This window comes from Puntigrus tetrazona, chromosome 8 (assembly GCF_018831695.1).
Source record: "Puntigrus tetrazona isolate hp1 chromosome 8, ASM1883169v1, whole genome shotgun sequence".
Taxonomy (NCBI): Eukaryota; Metazoa; Chordata; class Actinopteri; order Cypriniformes; family Cyprinidae; genus Puntigrus; species Puntigrus tetrazona.
The window spans coordinates 22,947,590-22,970,121 of NC_056706.1; the positions used below are offsets into that span (position 1 = coordinate 22,947,590).

At 38.1% G+C, this 22,532-nt stretch overlaps 2 protein-coding genes across 2 annotated transcripts; one reads left to right on the plus strand and one right to left on the minus strand.

Moving 5' to 3' along the window:
- Window positions 1-266: 266 nt before the first annotated feature.
- Window positions 267-8,306, minus strand: kiaa2013 (KIAA2013 ortholog). Its single transcript, XM_043247100.1, has 3 exons — window positions 6,787-8,306; window positions 3,172-4,025; window positions 267-1,033 (listed from the first exon to the last, which is right to left on the minus strand). The coding sequence occupies exons 1-3, from the start codon at window positions 7,775-7,777 to the stop codon at window positions 1,016-1,018; spliced, it is 1,863 nt and encodes a 620-aa protein (XP_043103035.1). The 5' UTR covers window positions 7,778-8,306; the 3' UTR covers window positions 267-1,015.
- A 973-nt stretch (window positions 8,307-9,279) lies between these two features.
- Window positions 9,280-21,384, plus strand: plod1a (procollagen-lysine, 2-oxoglutarate 5-dioxygenase 1a). Its single transcript, XM_043247808.1, has 19 exons — window positions 9,280-9,510; window positions 10,245-10,336; window positions 11,260-11,393; window positions 11,474-11,637; window positions 12,852-12,964; window positions 13,147-13,210; window positions 14,991-15,088; window positions 15,177-15,278; window positions 15,646-15,777; window positions 16,508-16,629; window positions 16,786-16,890; window positions 16,986-17,111; window positions 17,781-17,922; window positions 18,003-18,116; window positions 18,218-18,283; window positions 18,991-19,095; window positions 19,179-19,325; window positions 20,078-20,203; window positions 20,976-21,384. Exons 1-19 carry the CDS (start codon window positions 9,426-9,428, stop codon window positions 21,129-21,131), a joined length of 2,193 nt encoding a protein of 730 aa, XP_043103743.1. The 5' UTR covers window positions 9,280-9,425; the 3' UTR covers window positions 21,132-21,384.
- The last annotated feature ends 1,148 nt before the right edge of the window (window positions 21,385-22,532 follow it).

Consider the following 22,532-nt stretch of genomic DNA (forward strand, 5'->3'; position numbering starts at 1 on the left):
CGATGAAGTTATTTTTAATTGAAGAAATTAGTGTTTTTCCCCCCCCACAGAACTTCAAACATCACACGTCTTGCTGATTTCATTGAAGGAGAGCAGCGGGAGAAGAGCGGTCTGGTGAGGCCACGAGGCCGGTTGTGCAGCCTGTGATTGGCTGGGGGAAGCCCAGCGGTTTATTTTCTCATAGATTATAAACTCAAACATTCACCAACCACCAGTAGAGACCGTGTGTCACATGCAATAAAAGCATCAGCTGAATGACAGTCTGATTGAGCCCAAGACACATTTATTTTCTTTTAAACACGACGGGACATCGATCAGAGACAAGGAGTTATCATCTGCATGTATGTCATTATAATAATGCAATGCTGTTCTACCTTCACTGTTCCACGTGATTAACAATGTGTGATGTTTAATGCTGATTGCTCGAATAAATATACAACTTGCCCTGTTCCCAGCTGTTTCAATGAGGCTCAGAAATGACCTCAAAATCAAAATGTCACAATTCATTATTCAAGTAAAAATAAGTTTATCGTTTATCCCCATATAGCCAAACCACACCTTACATTTTTTTTTTTTTTTTAATTATCTGATGAACTAAAGTTGATCGCAATACAGAAGTAAAGCTCTGTTCCTGCTTCCATTTCATGGCGATTTTATCTTTTTGTTTCTTCATTCACATAAAAATCAGCGTTTAGGAGCTGCGTATTTGATTCGGTTTCCGTTGGGATTTTATTACTGCGCTCGTTTATGAACTAGAATAATAAATTAACAAAAGGTCTTTTTGAATCCTTCACAGTTATTGATATTGAAGCACTATTTCGCACAAGACAGGGCACCATTTAACAGTCTTCATATATCAACCACTTACATGCTCCTCGACAGAAATCGGATAATGTTCATAATTAAATTCAGACAGCGATATATGCATCAGTACGTCTCCAGTGATTAAAATCAATCCTGAGAAGACATCCAGAGAAAGAGCCATATTTAATGTTTCTGCACACTGGATTTGGCTTCAGAGAGAAACATCATCCTGTTGAAATAACAAATAAAGGGTGAATATACATATTTATAGTAGAAAATGTGCAAAAAATATATATTTTACTACTAATTATTATTTCATCTCATATTTTACACTTGATTAATTTACTCCATCCAGTGCATCCGTTTACTTATTTGCCCTTAGTATGAGTCGAAGCTAATAATAATAATAATAATAATAATAATAATGAATAATAATAAACAGAGCGCAGGCATTAGGACTGACGCCAATAATGAGTGTCCAACATCCAGCTAAATGTCTCTGTGCACTCTCTTTGGGATATGATTTTACTCACTCGAGTTGCCGTTTTAAAACCCCAGAAATACTTGCATGTTGCACACTGACAAACGTGCACCGCAAGGCGCTTCTAAAGTGGCATTTAGGCAGCTTTCACACTGGAGCCGAGCTCGGTCGGAGTAAAGAGGAGCGATTTAAAATCAACGTGAATGAGCGTCACAATAACAGAACTGTTCATTTAATAAAAACAGCAGAATGCAAACAAACGCAAAAGATCAATTAGTCACTCTAACATGGCAAGAAACTTTTGAGACACGCATGGCAAAAACAATGCTGAATCTTCACATTAACAACAAGGAAATAATAAAGGGAAAAATGAGCTTGAAGAGATCTAACGGAGCGGAGTGGGTGTATGATATCAGTGCATAAGCAGCGGTGATATGAAGTACACCTCAGACCATGTGAAACTGTATTTGCCGCCTTTAGCATTCCAGCAGTGATATGTTTAATAAGCAAGTACTGCCCATCTCACTTTGGGCCCTAAACAGTGAACCCAGATGATTCGTTCAGTTGATTAAATGTCAGTCACACATATATCAACACGTAAATCTGTTCAGACTTTGTGAATCTTAAGACAAAATGTCTGCACGGGGACATTTGTATTAATAAAAATTTATATTTTGCACACAAAACGAAGCCTTTTTTGTGAAATTGTTCTGGAATTCCTATTACTGTCAGCCGTGGTTTTTATCAGTTGCTCAGTGCGGTGTATCTTATTGCGTTACAGTAAATAACACTGTAATACAATGATTTTTTTTGAAAAAAAAAAAAAAAAAAAAAAAAAGCACTTAATTGCAATAATAAATTGTTTTATAATACAGTTAAATTTCTAATACAATATATTTGATTGAAAAGTCTTTTTCATAAAAATAATCCTAATGGCCTTCAAAAAGGCTTCATTTTAATGCAAAATGTAATTTTGTGGCAAAGCAAACTTGTTCTTGAAAGGTTTTGTGAGGTTTATTCAAATCAAAAAAATCAGTATTGACATCACCCTACTCACATAAACGACTGTGTGCTGGATGAACGTGATCAGTGGAAAAAGGTCGATGTACTTGGGTTTAAATTTAATTTTCACCTCACCAAACCAACAAGATATCCAAAACGAAAAGCACATTTAGACCCCCAGATTGTAAACGAACAAAACGTTTCTGCAGAAAGCAAAATTTCAGAGAAACAAAACCCCTTAAACCAACTTGGAAGAAGAAAGACTTGAAGGCACCAGTGAAAGGTTTACACACCAATTTCAGATCAAATCAAATTTGATCCCTCACCTGCTATCGTCCCATCAAAAAACGGAATTAAATACTCTAGACAGATTTTCTTGAGCTGTAAAACTACATACAAAAGATGAGAGAGTCTGCTGAGAGATAAATTACATTCAAAAAAACTGCTCTTCAAACATAATTAACAAATGGTTATTCTGCAAAGCGGAATAGCATTTCATATAAAACAAAATAAATATTTTTTCTCGCGTTTTTGGACACAGATCAGTTCTAATTGTGTCAGATTGCAAGAAAAAATAAAAGCACGGCACTCTCTGAATAGCGTCTTTAAAGCACTGGTGCTTTCAGTTCATCAAGAGGTTCATAAAGCGAGAAAACCCAAACTGAAGATTGCAGACAACTATTTCCAGCAAGCCCGACCCTCCAATTACAGCAGTTTGATGGGTCACCCAAGCCAATTATCGTCAATTACTTTCCAGAGGTAAAAATATCTTGCAAGGCAGAATCTGAGAGTTGCGCAGAATGAGAGCAAGAAGGAAAAAAGAGAGGAGATCCACACACACCACAGTTCCCACCCCCAAAAAAACGCTGAGTCTTCGGCTATACCTTGCTCCTGAAGAGCGGCTTGGCTCCAGGCCCACAGTACTCGTTGTAGATGAGTTTGAAGAGGAAAAGGTGGAAGAGCGTGATGAGGGACGCCACGCTGAACCAGAAGAGAAAGGGCAGGCCTGGGTACTGCTTGGCCATGTGGTCCTCGTGAGCCAAGATGGCCTTGACGTGCATGGTGTGTCTCAGGTCCTGCAGGTGCGTGAGATCAGTGGAGATGTACAGCAGAGGCGTGATGGGCTGGGTCACCATCACCGGAAACGTGTGTCCTCGCAGCTCCGAGGTCAGCTCCACGGGCTCGTTCATGCAGCCGGCCTCGCAGGCGTACAGCTTCACGGGTTTCTCCTGAGGCTTGACGGACACGTGGAGGAAGGGCTTGCCCTCGGCGTCCTGCAACACGGCCAGGTTGATGAGGTCTTTATTGTAATGGATGCCCCTCAAAGAGTAGCTGTTGTGAAGAACATCCGGGTCGGCCTGGAACTGAAGGTGGTTTTCGGTGAACTGCAGGCCGCCGAAACTCAGCACCATGCCTTGCATCATGCCGTGAGTGCCTGCCGCCACCAGGACCTTGCACCCTCTCTTCTGGAAGGTCAGGTTCCAGAGGTTGACCAGCTGCAGGATCTGAGCCACGTTGGTCAGGCGCTCGGGCCACAGGTTCTCGGCGTGCATGGTGGCGTGACCGCTGAAGCAGTGGTCGGCGTAGTTCAGACTGGACTCCAGGCGCTCCTGCTCTTCTGCGGTCAGACTCTGATCCAGGAGGGGCGCTGTGGAGGTCGACAGAATGTAGTACAGCGTGTTGTTGACCGTAAGACTGGACGGAGTATGAGCGTCTGTGATCTTTCTGATTTCCACACCTGCAAAGCAGCAAACAAGAAAAAAAACAAACTATGAAACATTTCCTCAGGTTCTAAACGAGTTAGTGGACTCAAAATCTAAATTAGCTTGTGTTTTACGTACCTTCGAAGCATCCTAGATGTATATGACTTTCTTTTTTCAGACAAATCCAGTCGGAGTAATATTAAAAATGGTCAGGCCCTTCTAAGTTCTATTATTGCAGTGGGTGGTCAGTCCAAAACATGTTAAATAAAGTGTGTGCAAACCTAATAAACGTGGGCTTCTAGGAGTGAATAAAGGCCTTCTGACACGAATTGATGCGTTTTTGTAAAAAAAGAAAATCTATATTTCAAATGTAATACACCCTTCCCGGTATCGGTCAGAAGCAGTAGCAGGGGATGATGTAAGATGTCATGATGCATTTGTCCTTTAGTGCATGTCCGAAAGTTTGAGAAAAATGTTTATTATGTTTGTAATACGAGTATTTTTCTTACAAAAATGCTATCGCTATAGGATTCCATGCATTTTATTCATAACCATGTGAGGCACGTTTAATTATGGATGTGCACACTTTATTTAATATGTTTTTGACTCTTAAAGAGAAACACCCTCTCTGATTCGTTTGAAAGAAAAAAGTCAAAACACATTTATGAATGCGTCAAGGATGAGTAAAAAAAACCCAACAAGCTAAATTTAAACTAACACTTTAAAGCAAGTGAGCACATGAATAGAGACCTTAAAAGGAGTAGTATCATACTTACTTTTTCCATGAAGTACACCAATATTTTTTTTTTATATTTGAACCCAAAAATTATACTAATTTAATTTAAATTTATTTATTTTTGTCAACATTTAATTAAACCATATATTTCTGCTTGCCAATGTTTTCGTCTTCTTATTTTTAAAAAAGTACTCAAATATTATTAAGTAAAAGAAATTTCTTGAGTGAAATTAAAAGGTTCATTTAAAAGTAGTATATATATATATATATATATATATATATAAAGAACTATAGCCAACAAGTACTTGTTGAAAAAAGTAAAAAGTACAGTTTTTTTGACAATGGTCAAATCCCCAAAATAATACTTAAGTACAGTATCCCATAAAATCAATTCTTAAAATGAACTTTTTTATTATTATTTTTATTTTTATTTGACACCCCTGCTAACATGTGACATAGTAACAGCTAGACACTTGGACTGCATTTTTCATATTTTTTGCACTTGCATGCAACTCATATACGTGCAACTGAAAATGCACAAAATATTAAATCATACTTTAGGTGTTATCTTTATGTTTTCTATCAACAAAACAGTAAAATGATGTTTACACACATTTCAGATCAAATCCTCATAACCTAAATATTATTTTAAGCATTTAAACTTTAACATGTTAAATATAAGGGAGTTTAATTGTGTTCATGAGATAAAATACATCCCAAAAAAAACGTCCCTAAAGGAAAACTAACAGTTACTTTGCAAAGTGGTATAGCAGCCTTTTTCTTCCAGATCTGTCTTGACACGTATGCCCTCAGTAAGTTTACTCAAATCTCATTCTGATTAAAGATTGCTGTGCTACGTCGCCTGTCCTACTTGTTTTCGGCACAAAAAAATAAACAAAGCCAGAAGAGAACATGTTTGCAAATCTCATAACTGAAGTGAACGTACTTCTGTACATATAAAAAGAATCAAAGACAAAAATCATCTCAGCTTACTTGCAAAAACGAATCTTACTGAAGCTTAACTAATCAGACATGCATCTCAGACCTGACCAGTTTTTCCCAACTTGTTTATAATCAGCAGCTTTAACTTTAAAATGTACTTCACGTTATTTATTTTTCACGGCAAGGTTTTTTGGGGAACCTAAAATGGTTCTTCTATGGTTCTCTCGTTTTTAGAGTGCAGTGGCTGGTTGGAAAGCCCATTTACATGGCACACAACACTCATATCTGGCTAGTTTCTAGTTTCACACCCCCGGTTTCACAGACATGGCTTAAGACTAGTTCTAGACTAAAATGCCTTTCTGAGAAATTTGCACCGATTGATCTCAAAATATACCGTTTTGTCTTAAGATGCACACCAGTATTGTTTTTTTTATAGTACATTTATAAATATAGCCTATATTAAGAACTAGTTTTACCAGCTAGCAGTTAACAAAGGGGTAATCTGTCTTATTTTGGATGCAAATTAGACAAACCTCATTTTATGTAACTGAATTGTAAAAAAAATTCGACAAGTTTAAAAGAGTCATTCTCATCTGAAATGTTCGCACATAAAAAAAAAAAAATTGTCATAAAAAATTGGGAAAGGTTTTTTTTTTTTTGCATCCATAGCAAAAATTTTGATGCTTTTTTATGCAACATTTTAATACTACGTTCTAAGGAAAATTGGATTTAGTCTTGAAATCACCCCTAAGATTCATTAAAGGGGTAGCTCACCCAAAAATGCAAACTGAACACAAGAGGAGATGTTTTGAAGAATGTTGCTAGCCAAACATTTTCTGGTGTACATTGACTTTCAAAGAATATAAAAATAAAAATAAATACTGTGGAAGTCAGTGGTTACCAGCAAATGTTTGCCTACCAACATTCTTCAAAATTTCTACTTTTGTGTTCAACAAAAGAAAGAAACTCATACAGGTTTGGAACAATATGAGGTTAAGTAACTTTCATTTTTAAATGAACCACCCCTTTAATTCAGAACTTTACGATGAACCTGAAATGTATGCTGATATATTCTAAAGTGAACAACGATTATATGAGGCTGTGCTCAATCAACTTGCCAGATATGAAGAGATCCACCCACGCCTGCTGGTGCTCTTGCATTAACTCTTCCACATTGGCTCTGAGGACGTCCACCATCTCTCTCTTGACTCCTTCTCTCAGTTTGCCCAGGGTCTCGTCCAGCTTCCCTCCCTCGGTGGGCTCTGAGGTGTGAATCACGCTCACCAGGTTTTCAGAGTATTCAGATTTGGCAGAGACCTGGATCTTGGGGCTCAGCTTCTTTGTGCCCACCACCACCAACACGGTTTCCTTCTTTTCCGTGAGCACACGTCCCGAGGAGAGCGCAAACTCCTTATCCTCCACCTTCTCCGCGGCGCTCCTAAACGACAGAGACTCGATCGAAACCAGGTCGATCAGAACCGGCCGGTCTGTGGGGTTCGATACGTGAATCCTCTGGAGATAAACGTTGGGTCGGCTGCGATGCGCGACGAATTCCTCCCGTATGGTGACGCAGTCGCGAGAAGACTGGGAAGCAGCTGTCAGGATGCACCTGCTGGAAAAAACAGAGCCTTTTCTGTACCACAGCATCATGCCCCGGGCCTCCGAGCGCGTTCCCGGGACCTGCATCCGAGCTATCGGCCCGTAGTCTGTTTGGTGTACGGGTGCGGATCCCGGCTGTGAAGATGAAGCTACCCAGAGTTTGTTAGAGTCCACGTCCACCAGAAAATGTCCGTTACCGACCACAAACGGGACCGTTTCTTTGCTCTGGGGGGTGAGAACCACTCCCTCCCCTCGGTCCACCAACGACACCCACCTGTGAAGATCAGTCTGCAAACATACCCCCGCCGCTCCTCCAGACTCCCTGGACATGCTCAGAGCCTTCAGGAGCCCATCTGAGCTCAAGTACCAGTAGAAAATGAGGAAGAGCAGCAATCCAACCAAGACACGGCGGGCCCAGCTGCTCGAGAGCAAACCAGGCAGCCCCTTTAATCTCTGCTGAAGCCACATGCTCTGTCTTTTGCTCCAAATGCTCTTTGATGGACTGAACATAAACGACTGCTGTTTTCCTCAGTCAAGGGTGATCACTATATAGGGCATCAGCGACTTCCTGACAGCAGTAAAAGCTGGGAGTGGCAAACAGCTCCGACAGGCATGGTACTATTAACTTATCAAGCTTAACTTGAAGAGCAACACGCGCGGAAAAATGTTGAAGTAATTTCTTCTGTCATAGAGTTGTGGAAAACCCTACTTCCTCATAAAAGAGGCAAACGCTTTTCCGTGCAAAGACAACTCCAAACATTTGTTAAACGAGCCACTCGTGTATATAAAGAGTCGGCTTTTATTGCAGCACTGTAGTTGCTGTTCTCATCGGGCTAGTCAGCTGACTAGTCAAAACATTTCTGCTCACCCATTTCGCTTTTACTTTGTCGCCTCGAAGCAATGTTTGCGTCGCGTAATCGCGCGTTTCTGCTAGAGTTGAGTAATTTCGACGTCGTTTGCTTGTTTTATTTGCTGTATGTACATGTCATCCCTCTGCCAGCTGACATCTCTGTTTGTGGAAGGAAACCAGCAGGCTGCCGTAAAAATACCGGAAGTGTCGAAGTCCAAAACCTGTCGTAGTTTAAACTGGACTGAGCGCTGTTCTAGGATCAGTCCGTAGCAGCATGCCAACGTCACCGTAGTGCAGTAAGGGAAGACAAAGCTGATCCTGGACCAGTGTGTTAGACTAACCTGGCAAGTTTGAAACGGCTTTACGGCACCTAGTGATGACTTTCTGCCTTTGCTGTTTTAAAGCTGTGTGCGTGTGTGTGTGTGTGTGTGTGTGTGTGTGTGTGTGTATGTGTGTATCCGAAATAAGAGTGCAGTATTTACTCATTTTGTTTTTGTAATGTGTACAAAAAATAATAAAGACAGTACTTTTTAAAATTATGGTTATTGATTTTTTTCTGACATTTGATAATAGATTTTCTGAACGATTAATTCTTGCAATAAAAGCTTTCTTGAGCTAAGAAGACATTGTCTATAATTGTAATGCACAATTTATTATATTAAATTGAATAAATTTGTATAATAATATAAAAATCTAATAAATATTGTACCATATATTATAGAAACATAATAATAAATATTTTATCATATATTATTATTGTCACGTTTTTGTTTAAAACGTTATAGATGTAAACTAATTTAAATGTACTCATATCAATATGCGTTTTCTCACAACATATTTTCTTATACCACGCATCTGTAATATTACAGTTATTTTAGGAAGGTTTTGACATTCAAAGCTGACACAAAGCTAAAAACATATTTTTTAAGAAAATTGTGTGTGTGTGTGTGTGTGTATAACTTTTGATTTCGATTGCTTCTATTGTCAGTTAATGACAGCTAAATGACTAAATTCTTATTTATTTTTAGCATTATTATTATGTCCCCTCAGATCATATCAAGCGCAAATTGAGACGGACATAGTTGTCGGGTTTTTATTAATTTCTCATGAACACCCACACAAAAGCCCCTTCTCTGCAGGCTACGTGCGGTCAGGGACCTTCTGGCGGAGAAGGGGTGGAGAAAGGCAGAAGTGGGCAGGCTTGTGTTTGTTCGGGAACGTTCAACTAAACTTTCTCTCGAGGAAAGGCCTTACTTCATCTCTCTCCGTTTTGCCGTGGAGTTCTGGAGGAGGATAACGGGTCAGAAAATGAAAGGAGTCCTGGCGGTTCTCGCGTGTTTGTTTGGGTCCTTTTCTCCGCTCGGCTGTAATCAGCAGGGCTCGATCCCCGAGGGTAAGGCTATGATTCCGGCTTAGTCTTAGATAAAACCCGTCGCTTCTGTGCACGACAGCCCGACTCGCAGCTGCGGGATTGATCGTTAGGGGTCGATGCGAACCTGACATGCTAGGTAAAGTTAGCCGGGCTCACCGCTGACGTGGACCCCTTCTTCTTCTTCTTCTTCTTCTTCTTCAGACAGATATCAGTGCAGATAAGCTCGCTCCCCTCACGATAATAAACTCCGCTTTACTCTAGCAAAAGCCTAGTATCTACACTTAAGGCGCGTTAAATGCCATTCGCATAAGTACAGTTTTACAACAAATACTAAACTACTGATTTGCGGTTACCGTGATTCAACTAACGGAGTTGCGGTAAAACCCGTCGCCGTGCATCGCGGCACATTACGCTAAAACATTGCAAAAAGTTATCAGGTTTCCCAAACTTTAAACGAGAGCGGCGACACTGCTAGATGTGGGCGCAATAAAACGTGTGTTACATTGTACCCACACGCTCGTTATAGGGCTCCTTGTAAAGTAAGCTGGGAACTAAACATGCACTGCGTATGTGATAGATCGGATAAAGGAGCACCAGGACGATCTTTCTCGAGTTGCTATCCCAGCTGCGCCTTGAGTTCCTCAGGAGAGAGCGGTGGATGTGGGATATCCCCGTCAGGATGTGCTCGTCGGCACGTACACAGAGGAGCGGGACGTGTGTGTTTTATTCACGCTCATCTGTGTTTTCTGTCTCAGGAGATCTTCTAGTGCTGACCGTGGCCACGCAGGAGACCGACGGCTTCACGCGCTTCTTGAGATCCGCGAAACGGTTCAATTACTCCGTCGAGGTGAAGCTTCATCAGCAGTCACTGTTCAGAAATAGGATTTACATTTATAAAGTGCGACGTTCAAACGCTTCCGAGTCAGTTTTATCACCTCTCCCATATTCGGGGACGTCTGTGAGATTTGGTCAGTCGAAAATCCTCTGGAAAATAGTCATCTGTTTTGTTTTTTTGTTTGTTTTTGCGCGCGCGCGCGCGTGTGTCTGTTCGTTCATGAGGTATTTGTGGACACATTATGGTGTTAGATTTGTGCGGTGAAAGTTATACTTTTTATTTGTAAGATAATAAATAGTTTAGAATAGGTCACACTTGTTAACTCGTTTAGCTTAAATGAATTTTTAATTTGCTGCTTGGTTTCATTCTTAAGTTAGTGCAGTAGTTGTTAAGTTTAGGTATTCGGTAGGATTAGGGATGTAGGGATGATGCAGATAGAGGTAACTGTTAAATAAAGTGTTACCTTTTTTTGTTATTATTGGGGTTATAGGCTATGATTAATCTTCAATTCAAATGTGGGCAATTAAATAGTAATTATTGATATGCCTGTATATATGTCATAGCCTAAATATACCTTTCAGGTGAATCTTTTGCTCCGTCTGTCATCGGTTATTCAGTTCTTCAACCAAATTGTTAAAATAGAGTAGGCGAATTAGTATTTTCATTTTCTTGTAATAACACCTTAGTTGATTCATCATCATCCTGTATACTAAACATGGCAAAAATATCATTCTCACCACTGCTATAAATCTCATTTAAATCATAAAGCATAAATCGTTACTGCTTGTACCTTATATAACCTAGTAAGGTATCTCCATGATGTATGCTTAAAAAAAAAAATCCAAATTTACTAAAGCATGTAAGCACGGTTTATAACACAGTTGATGGTCTGTAATCTGCAGACTGATGCCTGACATTCCTCTGCTGTTTTTTAGGTTCTGGGACGGGGTGAAACATGGAAAGGTGGAGATTACATGTCTTCTCCGGGTGGAGGGCAGAAGGTGCGCCTGCTGAAGTCTGCTCTGGAGGACATACAGGAGGAGAACAAAGTCATTCTTTTTGTGGATAGGTGGCTATGCTCGATTATACCTGCGATATTCGGATATGTCTGTGCTGATCGTTGACCCTAACGATTGATCATTTCCACAGCTACGACGTGATCTTTTCCTCTGGGCCGAAAGAGCTGCTGAAGAAGTTTCAGCAGGCCAAACACAGAGTTGTGTTTTCTACCGAGACGCTCATCTGGCCAGACCGTCACCTGGAAGACAAGTATCCTCATGTCAGGGAAGGGAAGAGATTCCTTGGGGCAGGAGGCATGTATTCCTCTCTTGTTCTCTGCTGAGCTTTAGATGCACTATTAGCTCAATTTTGTGTATGTTACGAGTCATTATTTATGATTTCTCAGTGTCACACGGTATGATTTGAGTTATTAGTGTGTTCAAGTTTTCCTGGGATGTTCATTTAGGAGCTGGATGCTTCATGCAGATTTGGGAGTTTTATTTTAGATGAAACAAAAATTATCACAGAATTGCAATTACAGAAGCTGCAACCAGTTCAGAAACTCAAAGAAAATAAAGAGTTTCCCTCTAATACTTATGACATGACATCATTATTATGGTGTTGATGTTCATTTAAATGTATTATAGATTTCAACACAAAGTCGGCAGAATACATTTTATTTTATTTAAATACAAAGAGGCTTTTTAGGACCATTAAGATAATGTTTTATTATTGAAATACAATAGCAAAATAAATAAATAGCTTAAAAAAAAAAAAAAAAAAAAAAAAAAAAATATATATATATATATATATATATATATATATATATATATATATATATATATATATATATATATATATAAATAATTAAATGATTTTATATATATATATATATATATATATATATATATATATATATATATTTTTTTTTTGTCCTGTCCAGTACTTTTAAAATATCTTTGAAAATCATTACAACTCAAATTACATACAGTATTAATTGTAAAATACAATTATACTTTACTTTTCTGATTACAGTAGTTATCTATAATTGGGTTTTTGTTTTAAATTATGCCCTAAATTATTAAATTATTAGTATTAGTAAGTGTGGATGAATGCTTATAGGTTTTGGAGGCAACGGTGCATGAAACAAATTATAAATATCTTGTATCATCAATCAAATCTCATTTTTTTCCTTGTATATTCTTAGTCTTTGTAGAGAGCTAACTTTACCAAGAAAGCGCTGCTTTACTAAGACTTTTAATTTCCTCACAATCTCTCAAAACGTTCCAGAAGCACTCATATTTATAAAGTGATGTCAGAGACTAACAAACAGATGTCAAATAATCAGAAAACGCTTTACAGTCTTTATTGCCATCTGTGGTCTCTCTGAAAAAATCGTCTCTCTTCCTTCTTTTCATGACTATTAATTAAAAGACAAGTTTAAATCATCCTCTAAGCTGGATAACCATGGGTTTTGTGTATTTATAGGCTTTTTCCGCTGTAACGCTGGATGATTTGTTTCTTCTAGGCTTCATTGGCTACGCACCTAACCTTAAGAAGATGCTTTCGGACTGGTCGGGAGCAGACAGTGACAGCGACCAACTCTATTTCACCAAGACCTACATCAACCCGGAGAAAAGAGTGAGTTGTTTGAGCGTGGTTCGTTGGTTACAGCGTGGTTTTCTAAAACTTTATTGCTCCGTTTTAAGATATCTAAGCTTGTTTTCAGAACGCACGCTCAAATTCACAGTTTCAGTAATGACACGTATTAAATGTGTTTATGCAGCGTTTTGACGTTCTCTTCCCTGTCATTTCCTCTTTAGAAGTCTATAAATATAACTCTAGACAACAAGTGCAGATTGTTCCAGAATCTACACGGAGCTCTTGGTAAGTGTGTCATTTCGTGTCTTTACGGTCAGCTTTAGAAATACAGCTGTTAGAGGGTTTAATTGGAGAACAGCTCGCACATAAACTCCGTTTAAACTTATGGCTCCTGCAAAATTCTCACTAGCATCAGCTCTCTGGAGGAAAAACATCCTTTTTTTACGGCCTCCGGAGTGCAGCGTCAGTAGAGTTACCCGCTGGGAAGTTTCCTCTTGCTGTAGCTGCTCGGTTTAATGAGGAACCGCCGAGGGTCTCGAACGCCGACGGGTCTCACGTGGACTGGAGCGCTTATTTGAGTTGGCTGGCGGACGTAGTTTTGACTCGCCGCCAGGGCTGTGGGAGGAGAGCGGCTTTCCCAGCTGCCTGTTGAATGTCAGATGTGCCTGTGCACACGTACACCATCGCAGCTGGACACTACAGCCCAGGTGTGCAACGCTGCGGGTCCTAGGGTCCTAGAAAACACTCTTTAACTTCTTATCATAGCGCATAAATATTTAGGTGTGCTGCCATTTGTAAGAGATTAATAACCATGAAGTAAACAAAAACTAGCAGTTCATTGTATGGTTCAGTAATTCAGATTAAAATGTCTGTCCCTCATTCAAGTGTGCTATTAGCATATATCTTTTAAACTTAAAGACTGTGCTTCTCGGAAATATACTTGAAATGACATTCAAGTATACTTGACTACTACCTAGAAAAAGACTAAACGTATCTGTGCTCGTAGAATCCGTGTTTTCGCTGTTGTACGATGGATATATCTCCTGTACAGAAGTTTAAAAAAACACAAGTGAAGAAGAAACCGAAACAACAGATGCCTCCGCATGTAACCTGATGTTACCAATGTTTAAAAAAGAAATGCGTGGAGTCAGAAGAAAGTGTTTTTGTTTACAAGCAGACACTCTGTTCTTTCTTTCGGTGTTTTGTATGTTCAGATATTCGTATGACAAAATGCATACAAATGAAATAGGGACCAAGTAGCATACTTAAAGTGTGATGTAATGTTCACTTTAAGAAAACTGTATACTTGCAATAAGACTATGCTTCAAACTGTACTAAAAATACATTAAATTGTACACAAAAATGTACAACTAAAAATTTTACTACAAGTAAAACTATAAGTATACCTTTAAGTTCACTTTTAGTATAATTGCCGTACAAGCTAAGAATACTGATGTAAACTAATCGTGTACTTGAAATGTACTGTTGTTACTTTTGTACTTTTATATACTAGAAAGTGGGCCAATTTAGTCCCAAGGAGTATTAAAATGGTACAAGTACTAGACATACACTGACTTACTAGTATACTTAATAAAATAAACTTAAAGCATACTGCTTTTTTTCGTAAGGTTAACTGTATTTCGATGAAAAAATGCTACACTTTATTTTAGGCTGTGTTTATGTACAGAGCGATATTAACTGACAGCATGTAAAGGGTTAGGGTTAAGAGTAGGTACAAGTAATGTAAAACACTACATTAAACACTGTAAACACATTACATATTAATATCGATGCAGTGACTTTAAGAAGAACATTAGTGCTGCTACGAATCCCTCGGTTAATGTCACATCCATTGGAATTCATTTCCTGGTTCTTCACCATCTGAAAGGTTCACTGTTTTCGGCTTCAAAAGGCTGTTTAAAAAGAGATTCTTTCAAGCATTTATGAAGGAAATCTTTTATAAACGCGCCAGTGGATATTTAACACAGCATCAAGCTGAATTCGGCTGCAGAACGGGATTTTAATCACAATGTTAATGCCAGTCATGTTTTAATCGTATAAACAGATGAGGTCGTGCTGAAGTTTGAAGATGGACGTGTGCGAGCCAGAAATGTGCTTTACGACACGCTGCCTGTTATTATCCATGGAAACGGACCCACCAAAGTAAAAACGTTCACTTCCAAATAATAGCAAGAGCTTTTCTGCGGCTTTCCGTTTCTTCGGTTTAATCGTGTCACGCCGTTTCTTTCAGCTTCAGATAAACTACCTGGGGAACTATATCCCAAATGTGTGGACATTCGAGTCCGGCTGCACAGTTTGTAACGAGACTCTGCGACCGCTTTCTGGACTCCAGGTGGGCCTTATATTATTAGTATAACCATCAGTGTTTTATTCTTATTCTTATTATTATTACATTAAACATGAAAGCCATTTATAAAGGAATTGCTGTGTTTAGATTCTTAATTGGTGGACATTATATAATGCATGTTATGCGAGGGGCTCAGTACAATTTCATGGTTAAATAATTCTAGTAAATAGATATCAAAAAGAGATATCATAAATTAATCAAGTAAATTAATAAACGTATAACAGCTGCATATCTCCCTGTTCAAGTTCTAAGCGTCCATAGACACATCTGTAACATATACATTTCAGCTGAAATAAAGCTTTAGCTGTAAAATTGTTTGCTTTATGAATTTTTGATCTTTTTTTGTCTGCAGGAGAGTGAATATCCTGTGGTTGTCATCGGGATCTTCATCCAGCAGCCCACACCCTTTGTCACTGTGTTTTTTGAGCGCTTACTTAACCTCAAATACCCCAAAAACCGGCTACAATTATTCATCTATAATCAGGTAATATTATGTTAAAATTTATATAATATATATATATATATATATATATATGTGTGTGTGTGTGTGTGTGTATATATATATATATATATATATATGTATTTTTATATATATGTATGGATATGTGTGTATATATATATATATATATATATATATATACACACACATATATACATATATCGTTCAATGTTGCAAATTAAACTTAAGTGCATTGGAATATTGCATAAAAAATGTGCAAATAAATGCACCATTTGAAAAGATCAAAAGATACTGCAGTAGGAGAAAGCACTGTATATAATTATTTTTGCAAGCCGTAAAATAACAAATGTCTTTTTTAATGCACATTAAGGAATTTATTGTGTAATCGTGTTTCCGTCATAGTTCATGCGCAAGTTTTCCCGGATAAGTCATCTTAGCGGAGCATTGCACGCTCATCTTAGCATTTCCAAACAGCATCTTTTGTGTAACATGTGCAGAAAAATAGGTGGATGGAAACATAGCTACTCCTGTTAGATACATTGTGCCTGTTGAGTATCGTATGATATTCTTTTCATAATTTGGGTCTTTATACGTATCAGATCGGATCGAATGTCCTTAAACAGCGTTTTTTTCACGTGAACCTTTTGTATATTGATAGGTCAGGTTGCCTACGTTATTGTCGTTCTTCATAGATGCTTTGTTATGCTCCACGCATATAACGAGGGACAATTCTTTGAATCTATATCTTTTGCAGGAATCACACCACGAAGCCCACGTACGCACCTTTCTAGAGCATCACGAGCCTGAATACCAGGGAGTGAAGCTGATTGGTCCGGAGGAGGATATAGACGCCGTGACCTCGCGTAATATAGGCTTGTAAGTGCTCTCTTTAATATACATTTTCAATAAAAAGCTTAAACTGAGTATATTTGGTTACTTAACGACCGTATCAAAGAGCATATAGTTTGTCGTGGCTCCTCTGTGCTTTAAATATTCCATTGATCTCTTTTGTTTTTTCCCCTCGTTCTGCAGCGATATGTGTCGAGACAACATTGACTGCGAATACTTCTTCAGCATAGACGTGGATGTGGTTTTAAAGAATGAAGACACGCTTAAAATACTTATCGAGCTCAATAAGTAAGCGATAAGTAAGGCATGAGGTACAGAATGAACCTGGCAATGCTTAGTTCCTGTGCTCTATCGAAAAATCGAATGTTTTTTGTCTTTCATAGGCCTTTTATTGCACCGATGATGACCAAACCTGGGCGTCTGTGGACGAACTTCTGGGGCGCTCTCAGCGCAGACGGCTACTACGCCAGATCAGAGGATTACGTGGACATAGTTCAAAGACAGCGCAAGTAAGTTTAGTTCATTTCTTTGAGAATCCACTAAATACACTACAGTTTTTGAACGGTAAGACTTTTAATGTTTTTTTTTTTTTTTTAGAATTCTCATCTTCTCACAAATCATGCATTTATTTGATCTAAAATACAAAAAAATGCATTTGAGTTTGTTTTAAAATGTCAAGATTTTCTGCGTTCAAAGCATCATTAGTCCAATCTCGCTCCCGTCGTTGCTCCGGATTCGAACAATAATTTTATTATCAATATTTAAAACCGTTTTTTAAAAGATTCCTTGATAAATAGAAAAACGATTATAGAAATTAATACTTTAATTTAGCATGGATGCTTTGAATTGAACGTTACGACAAACACATTTCTAATGTCAAAAGGATTCGATTTCGGATAAAAGCTGGTCTTCTGAACTCTCCATTCGTAAAAGAAACCTGAAATAATTCTACCCATCCGTTTCAAACCTGATGCTAAAAATTCAGCTTCGAAATCTCGGGAGTAAATGACTAGATATTAAAATAGAAAACGGTTATTTTGTACGGTGAAAATGTTTTTGCTGTTCTTTGGAACAAATAAAAGCGGGCTCGGCGAGCAGAAGAGAGTAGAGGACGGACGGAGGTCTAATATGATAAAAAACAGGAAGCGGTCTTTAAAGCTGCTCTGGTGTCTCCGCAGGGGTTTGTGGAACGTCCCATACGTCTCTCACATATTCCTGCTGAAAGCCGATGCATTGAGGACTGACCTCAAAGATCCTGACCTGTTCGAATCTGCAACGCTGGATCCAGATATGGCCTTCTGCTCCAAAGTTCGAAACAAGGTCAGACATCAAACTCTTAAGTAAATAACACGTATTGTATTGTATGCTGCCGATTTATATTTATACACCCTCGTTTCTAGGGTGTCTTCATGTTCGTAACAAATATGCACGCTTACGGTCGGGTTTTATCGACTGAAAATTACCAGACAAACCACTTGCACAATGATCTCTGGCAGATCTTCGAAAATCCCACGGTAAGACAAAATCTCCACAACATTTAATCGAATATTACACAAGACATTCCTGCTTTTTTCCTTTGCTTCTTTGTTTTTGCCTTACCGTTCTTTCATTTCAGGAATGGGAAGAAAGATACATTCATAAGAATTATTCCAAAGTTTTGAAAGCTGAATTTATAGAAACGGTGAGTATTCCAACAAGGCATTACAAAACTAGCAGCATTTTCTTAAGAGTATAGTTTTTAATGATACATAAGATTATTGTCCTGTCTTTGTGAATAGCTTTCGAAAAGTTTCAGGTCAGCAAGAATTCAGCAAGGATGCAATACATTTTTTTATAATTTGTACTTTGTATTAATCAAATAATCATAGATTACTCACAAATATTGAGTAGCATAACATCGATAATAATAACAATGTTTCTTGAGCAGCAAATCAATTTCTGAAGGATCATGTGACGCTGAAGACTGGAGTAATGATGTTGAAAATTCTACTTTATGGCACAGGAATAAATTGCAGTTTGAAATACGTTCGTATTGAAAACAGTTATTTTAAATTTGAATAATGTTTTACAACATTTTAGTTTTTTTTTTAAATGGTGAGCATCATGGAAAAAAACTTTTGTACAACTTTTGTCCGGCTATCTGTAAAGTTTTATAAAGTATATGTGACCAATAATGCATCATAAGAGTCAAAATAAAAAATAAAAAAAATCTATGCCACAAATCATTAGGATATGAAGTGAAGATCGTGTTCCATGAAGATATTTAGCAATGTACCTACTGTAAATGTATCAAAACTGAATTTTGATGATTGATATGCATTGGGGCTTTATTTGGACATTGCTGTATTTCAGTTTCGGGTCCTAACTTGTCTGTAATGGTCTGTGCAGCCGTGTCCTGATGTCTACTGGTTCCCCGTGTTCACGGACGTGGCCTGCGAACATATGATCGAGGAGATGGAGCATTTTGGCCAGTGGTCAGGAGGTGGAAATGTGGTATGTTGCCGTTCTCCTTTGTCACCCCCTCCCGCACCGTTTATGATTTCCTTGAGCACGATTACGATTTCTTTTGCTTTTAGGACAATAGGATCCAAGGTGGATATGAAAATGTGCCAACGATTGATATCCACATGAATCAGGTGGGCTACGAAAAAGAATGGCACAAGTTCCTTTTGGACTACGTAGCACCGGTCACTGAGAAGATGTACCCAGGATACTACACAAGGGTGAGGCTTGCTTTGTTATTGTCGTCTCGAACTGCACTATTTCAATTATTTCCCATAAAAAACGGAAAAACGTTTTTTTTTTTTTTTGCATAATATTTTGATCGAATTTACAGTACTTATGTTGTGTAGACAATATTACAATTTTACATTTTTTAAAATCTCTTTAATCTTTGTGAAATGTGTTTTACAATAAAAATGTTTTCCATATAATTTAAAATACAATTTATTAAAATATAATTTATTCCCGTCATTTCATTTTAGCATTCTTACGTGATCCTTCAGAAATCATTTTTTATGTCAATTCATTATTTTTTATGGTAAACAGTTCTTCTTATTATTATTAATGTTGAAAACGGTTTTTGGTGCTTAATATTTTTGAGGAAACCTTAATACAATGATTCAAAAGGGTGAGTAAGATTTAATTTAAATGATAATTCTTTCATTCGGAATGGATGCATAAATGAATGTGTTGAGATATACAGAAAGGCATTTATAATGTTACAAAAGATTAATATTTAAAATAAACGTTCAAATCAAATCCTGAAAAAAACTTATATCGTGGTCCCCCCCCAAAAAATATTGCATTTCAAAATGAAAGCGAGTTCACAATCTATTTTACTGCCATAAACCAGATAGTTGAGATACTCAAGATAAAATGATGGCTGTTATAATATGTACCAGAAGGGAGGTGCTTGTTTGGCCTTTTACATGTGAATGCTTCATCTCTGTGTGTGTGTGTGTGTGTCCTGCAGGCTCAGTTTGATCTGGCGTTTGTAGTCCGATATAAACCTGATGAACAGCCCTCACTCAGACCACATCACGACGCCTCTACTTTCACTATCAATATAGCACTCAATCAAGTGGGGATCGACTATCAGGTGAGTGAAAAAAACATGATGACGCTTGGCTCTGCTATACACTGCTTTTTTGGGTTTTCTGTCAAATGCTTGTTTCTTACACTAAAAAAATTAAACGACTGTCTTATTTAAAGTGCATTTCTATATCATCCTAATTAAAATGGTCGTTTTCCTGGTCAATGTGAATCACGGCAACTGATTTGTTCAGTCGTCCAAAAGCAAACGTTTAGATTTCAATAGTATTTTATAGCATTTATAATATTATAGAACACATACCGGCTAGCTTTACTGAGTTTAGAAATGATTGAGGGTTTTGTTCATTTTTCCGGCGTTAATTACACAAACAAAAAAAAAAAAGTTTTTTTCTGAACAGGAATTATCTGCTGTCCATTTATTATTCTTGCCATTAATTTAATTATTTAAAATATTGAAATACCTGAAACCGTACGTCGCCCAACACGCTTTTCTTGGGACTCGATGGGGAAAAATAAACATTTTCAAATATTTTGACTGATATTTCCACAGTAATAAACACATGGTTACTTCATACCTTGATTTCAAAGTCGGTTGATAACGTATTTTTTCTTTCTCTGTAAACTCTGAACTCTGGAGTCAGAACTGTGATATAAACTCACAACTGTAATAGAAAAAAAAGTATCAATTAGCTTTTTCATTCGGGAGAGGAATTGCCTTTTTCATGTGTATTAAGTGAAACGTTTCCCTTGTCTCACTTGTCTGCTGTTGTGACCGATCAAGAGGGGATTGTATTAACTCTCTGTGACTTTCTGTTCAGGGCGGCGGATGCCGGTTCTTGAGGTATAACTGCTCTGTTACGGCTCCGCGGAGGGGCTGGGCGCTCATGCACCCCGGACGCCTCACTCACTACCACGAGGGTCTGCCCACCACAGAGGGGGTCCGATACATCGTTGTCTCTTTTGTGGACCCTTGAACTACTTCCTTTCGGAAACGTTTGAATTCAGAAGACTCTAGAATAATCAAATCATGCCGACACCGTGCCTCACGTTGTGAATACGTCAGTGTATATATATATCTTCCATGTGTTTTTTAATGCAAGGGCATCGTTTGATAACGATCGATGAACGTCGAAAGCAGTTCGACGGATCACTGCGCAGTGTGTGACTCCTATGCAGCGACATTTTACTCATTTATTTATTGTCATGTATCGAAGAGATTGCTCCTTACAGATGCTTTCTTTGGCGCCCCCCCAAGCAATTGGTGCTGCTGTTTGAAAACCATCTGATTTCTTACGGCGTAATGTTGCTTGTTTAGAGATCTGTGTTCTTGGCTAGGTATGGATCAGTCATGTCATGAATTTTGGAAGAAAACAATAAAGGTGAGAACAAAAAAATAAACGGTAGCAAATTGTGTCTGCAATTTGTTTAAAAAAAAAAACATTTAATTTATCATATCGAAATATGTTTTAAGTCTGTTATAAAATGGAACCCTCCCCATAATCTATGCAATTTATGAATTAGTAAAAATAAATAAATTAGCATAACAGTGTGGCCTTGGTGCCCTGAAAGTACAATGGGTCTACTTTAAAAAAAATTATGTTTTTAATTTAAATAAAAGAACTGAAGGCTCCACGTTAATCTTTAAAATGTTATTATGTTATTGAAAATGTTATTTTAAGTGTTATTGAAAATGTAGACCTATGTTACCCTTGATTTTTCACAATTTATTAAATTACTAAAAGTATTGATATAAATGTTCAGTATTAAATTTAACAATGTATGAGGTGGATTTATGTCTGCATGTCGTACAAATCCAACTTTAACACGCAATGGAGTTCACTGAATGAAAACCGTTGCGTCGCGCGCCCTCGTGAGGAAGCTAATGTTTTTGTCGAACAATAACCGTCGCACTTAGATTACGTCAAACAGCTAGCCGACGTTAGTTTCTGTATGCTAAGATAATGGCGACCAAATAAGAGCTGTCAGATAGGCAAGGGATACATGTCCGAAAACGCGCGTTTGTGTTAAACCTCAAGCTAAAAACACATTACGTTGATGCGGAAAACGTACACCAGCTTTTTGACCAACTTACATGGGTAACTGTTATTTAGCGACGCTGCTTTCACGCCCACGTTTGATAGTTAACAGTCTGAAGAAGATTGCGTGAACATTTACGTTATTCCGTTGCTATTACGGATCTCGTCTCGGTTCCGCTCAGCCGGCAGAGTCTTCGTCGACAGCTGTGTTCGGGGAAAGCTTTTCCAGAAGAGGATTTTGGGGTTTATTACGAGGATTACACCGCAGGATCAACATGCTTGAGGACTGTTTTAAGATATAATCACTCCGCCCTCGCTGGTAAACCTGTTTTATTATAA